At 40.7% G+C, this 3,007-nt stretch overlaps 1 protein-coding gene across 1 annotated transcript in view; it reads left to right on the top strand.

The window, feature by feature from the left end:
* The window catches only part of LOC106868812 (probable E3 ubiquitin-protein ligase HERC1), a 98,961-nt gene that overhangs the window by 16,825 nt on the left and 79,129 nt on the right, over nt 1-3,007 (top strand). Inside the window, exons 4-6 of the mRNA XM_052975429.1 lie at nt 101-301; nt 910-1,141; nt 2,864-2,943. Of these exons, the coding sequence (XP_052831389.1) occupies nt 101-301; nt 910-1,141; nt 2,864-2,943 (513 nt within the window). The remainder of the gene's footprint in view (nt 1-100; nt 302-909; nt 1,142-2,863; nt 2,944-3,007) is intronic.

Here is a 3,007-nt window from a genome sequence, read left to right as displayed (position 1 = left end):
CTCAAATTTCAGGCCTCATGCCTATAGCAGAAAGGATTATTATCATTATTGTTGTTTTTATTTGTCATTTATTATTGTTTTGTGTTTATTTCTGCGGCAGGTTTACCACTTAGCTGTGCATTATGCAAGTACGTGCATGAGTCCCGATGAAAACCGCAATACAGAAGGGAACTCGTCTGTATTTGGTGCCAACTGTGAGGTGTATGTGTGGGGCAGTAATAGCAGCCACCAGCTGGGGGAGGGCAGCCAGGAGAAGGTGACCACGCCGAAATTGACATCAGCTTTTGGAGATTGTCAACAGGTAAGCCATCATAGTAGTAGTAGTAGTAGTAGAAGTCGTGTTGCTGCCAACATCTTTGTTGTTGTTGTTGTCTTTATCATCGTATTCACTAATGTTATCATTAACATCATCATCACTGCCGTCATCATCCATCATCATCGTCACCACATCATGGTCGTCAATGCCTTAGTCATCATTGTCATCACAATCCTCATCATCATCGGGGAAAAATGCCCTGTGGTGTTTGTTCCAACTCATTACAGTCTGGTCAGTGTTTCCTTTCATCCCTTTTTGAGGGTCATTAAAATAAAGTACCAGTCGAGTACTGGGGGCAGTGTAATCAGTCTTCCTCTTCCTCTCAAATGCTGCCAAAATTACGTTCTGAGTTCAAATTCTGCCAAGGTCGACTTTGCCTTTCACTCTTTCAGGGTCGACAAAATAAGTACCAGTTGAACACTGGGGTCGATGTAATCGACTCATCCCCTCCTCCAAAACTGCTGCCCTTGTGGCAAAATTTGAAACCATTGTTATTATTATTGTTATTGTTATTATTATTATTATTATTATTGTTATTGTTATTATTATTATTATTATTATTATTATTATTATTATTATTATTATCTGCTCAGATTGAAGCTGGCCAGTTTTGCACGTTTGTTGTCCACAATGAAGGATCAGTAGCTGCCTGTGGTAAAGGAAGTTATGGACGTTTGGGGCTTGGAGATTCCAGCAACCAGGCCGTCCCAAAGAAGCTGACCTTTGACCCGAAATGTCAAATTAAAAAGATCTCGTCATCCAAAGGATCAGATGGTCACAGTTTAGCAATGTCAACAGATGGACAGGTTTTCAGTTGGGGAGATGGTAAGTCTTTTAGTTGACCTTACACACACACACACACACACACATGTACATGTAACTGGTCTGTTTTGATTAAAATATGTTCCTGTAAGTCATGGGTAGTGTGCTGTTCTTTGATTTTATAAGCATATCCATGGATGGTTGAGATATTTAATTTAAAAAGGTGGCCATTTTTGGCAACATGGTGGATGATCTTGCGGGATTCTACCAAGTCAGCTGCTAAATATCAAAACTGTAGTTGAGCTGATGCATTTGTCAGAAGTAAAAATTGGTGAATTTCAGCAAGCATGGAATTTTCCAAGGATGCACTGTCCTGACAGCTAAAAAGCAATGCAGGGAGTTTATTCCTTGCTTCAACCATTCTGAGCATGAAAAAATGTCCTTGCAAGTCATAGGTGCTGCACTGGTATTTGATTTTATAAGCATGTCTATGGGTGGTAGAGATGTTGTATTCAAAAAAGTGGCCAAAGTTGTTGTAAAGATGGTGGATAATTTTGTGGGCTTCTACCAAGTCAGTTGCTAGGCATTGAGACTCTAGTGTGTCGTTGTCAGAGAAGTGATACGTTGAAGACTGAGGGCATTTGCCTGGTTGCACATCTCCGGAAAGCTTCCAGGAAATTGTTATGCTGGACAAGATAGGGATTCCAGACTGGAGATACAGAATAACTGTGGACATATCACAGCTATATAGACCTTTCAACAGATAACCAGCGTGATAACTGAGTGATGCTAAGACACCTTAAGTCGTTCGGTTGATTTTAGAAATATGTTTCATCAAATGCAGATTGTTGTTGACAATGATGCTGAACTCACATTCATCAATAGACTTTTTAAGGTTGGTATTGTGAAGGGAGGAGGTAACTCACTGAGGTTTTTGTTTCCTCCTAAAATGTGGAATGGTGTAATTGGCAATCATTAATCCATTGCTGCAAATGTGTAGATGTTTTAGGTTAAATTGTGTTGTATGATACATAATATAACTTGTATATAGTATATTATATATAGAGGTGCAATGGCCCAGTGGTTAGGGCAGTGGACTCGTGGTCGTAGGATCACGGTTTCGATTCCCAGACTGGGTGTTGTGAGCGTTTATTGAGCGAAAACACCTAAAGCTCCACAAGGCTCCGGCAGGGGGTAGTGACTAACCCAGCTGTACTCTTTCACCACAACTTTCTCTCACTCTTTCTTCCTGTTTCTGTTGTACCTGTATTTCAAAGGGTCAGCCTTGTCACACTCTGTGTCACGCTGAATCTCCCTGAGAACTACATTAAGGGTACACATGTCTGTGGAGTGCTCAGCCACTTGCATGTTAATTTCATGAGCTGGCTGTTCCATTGATCGGATCAACTGGAACCCTCATCGTCATAATCGACAGAGTGCCACGATATCATATATAGCATATCTAGTGTATAATGCATGTATAGTATAACTTGTGTATAGAATATTTGGTTGTTGTTTAGCCCCGGGTCAGACCTGATCCAACTATTCTTTGATAAAAGCCATTTCACAGGGATCAGACATAGTGTGCCTATGACTGCATTTTCTTATATGGTCTTAAAAAAAATAAAGTAGGGTGTAAGTTGAGTGAGATTTAGCTGCTATTTCTAATGGGTCACAGTTAGTTGTCCATATAGATAGCCCCTCACTGGTTCCAAACATCCTTGCTTTTGGTGTAGAAATGTCTTGTAATATACCTGCCTGTTTCTACCATTTCTTCTTTGACAGGCGACTATGGTAAACTTGGACATGGAAACACAGTGTCCCAGAAATATCCCAAACTGATTCAAGGACCATTGAGTGGCAAAGTAAGGCATTCTCTCTCTCTCTCTCTCTCTCTCTCCCTCTCTCCCTCTCTCCCTCTCTCTCTCC

Source organism: Octopus bimaculoides, chromosome 21 (genome assembly GCF_001194135.2).
Source record: "Octopus bimaculoides isolate UCB-OBI-ISO-001 chromosome 21, ASM119413v2, whole genome shotgun sequence".
Lineage (NCBI taxonomy): Eukaryota > Metazoa > Mollusca > Cephalopoda > Octopoda > Octopodidae > Octopus > Octopus bimaculoides.
Note: the sequence above shows the minus strand (reverse complement) of the source record. Positions and strands in the feature narration are given on the sequence as shown.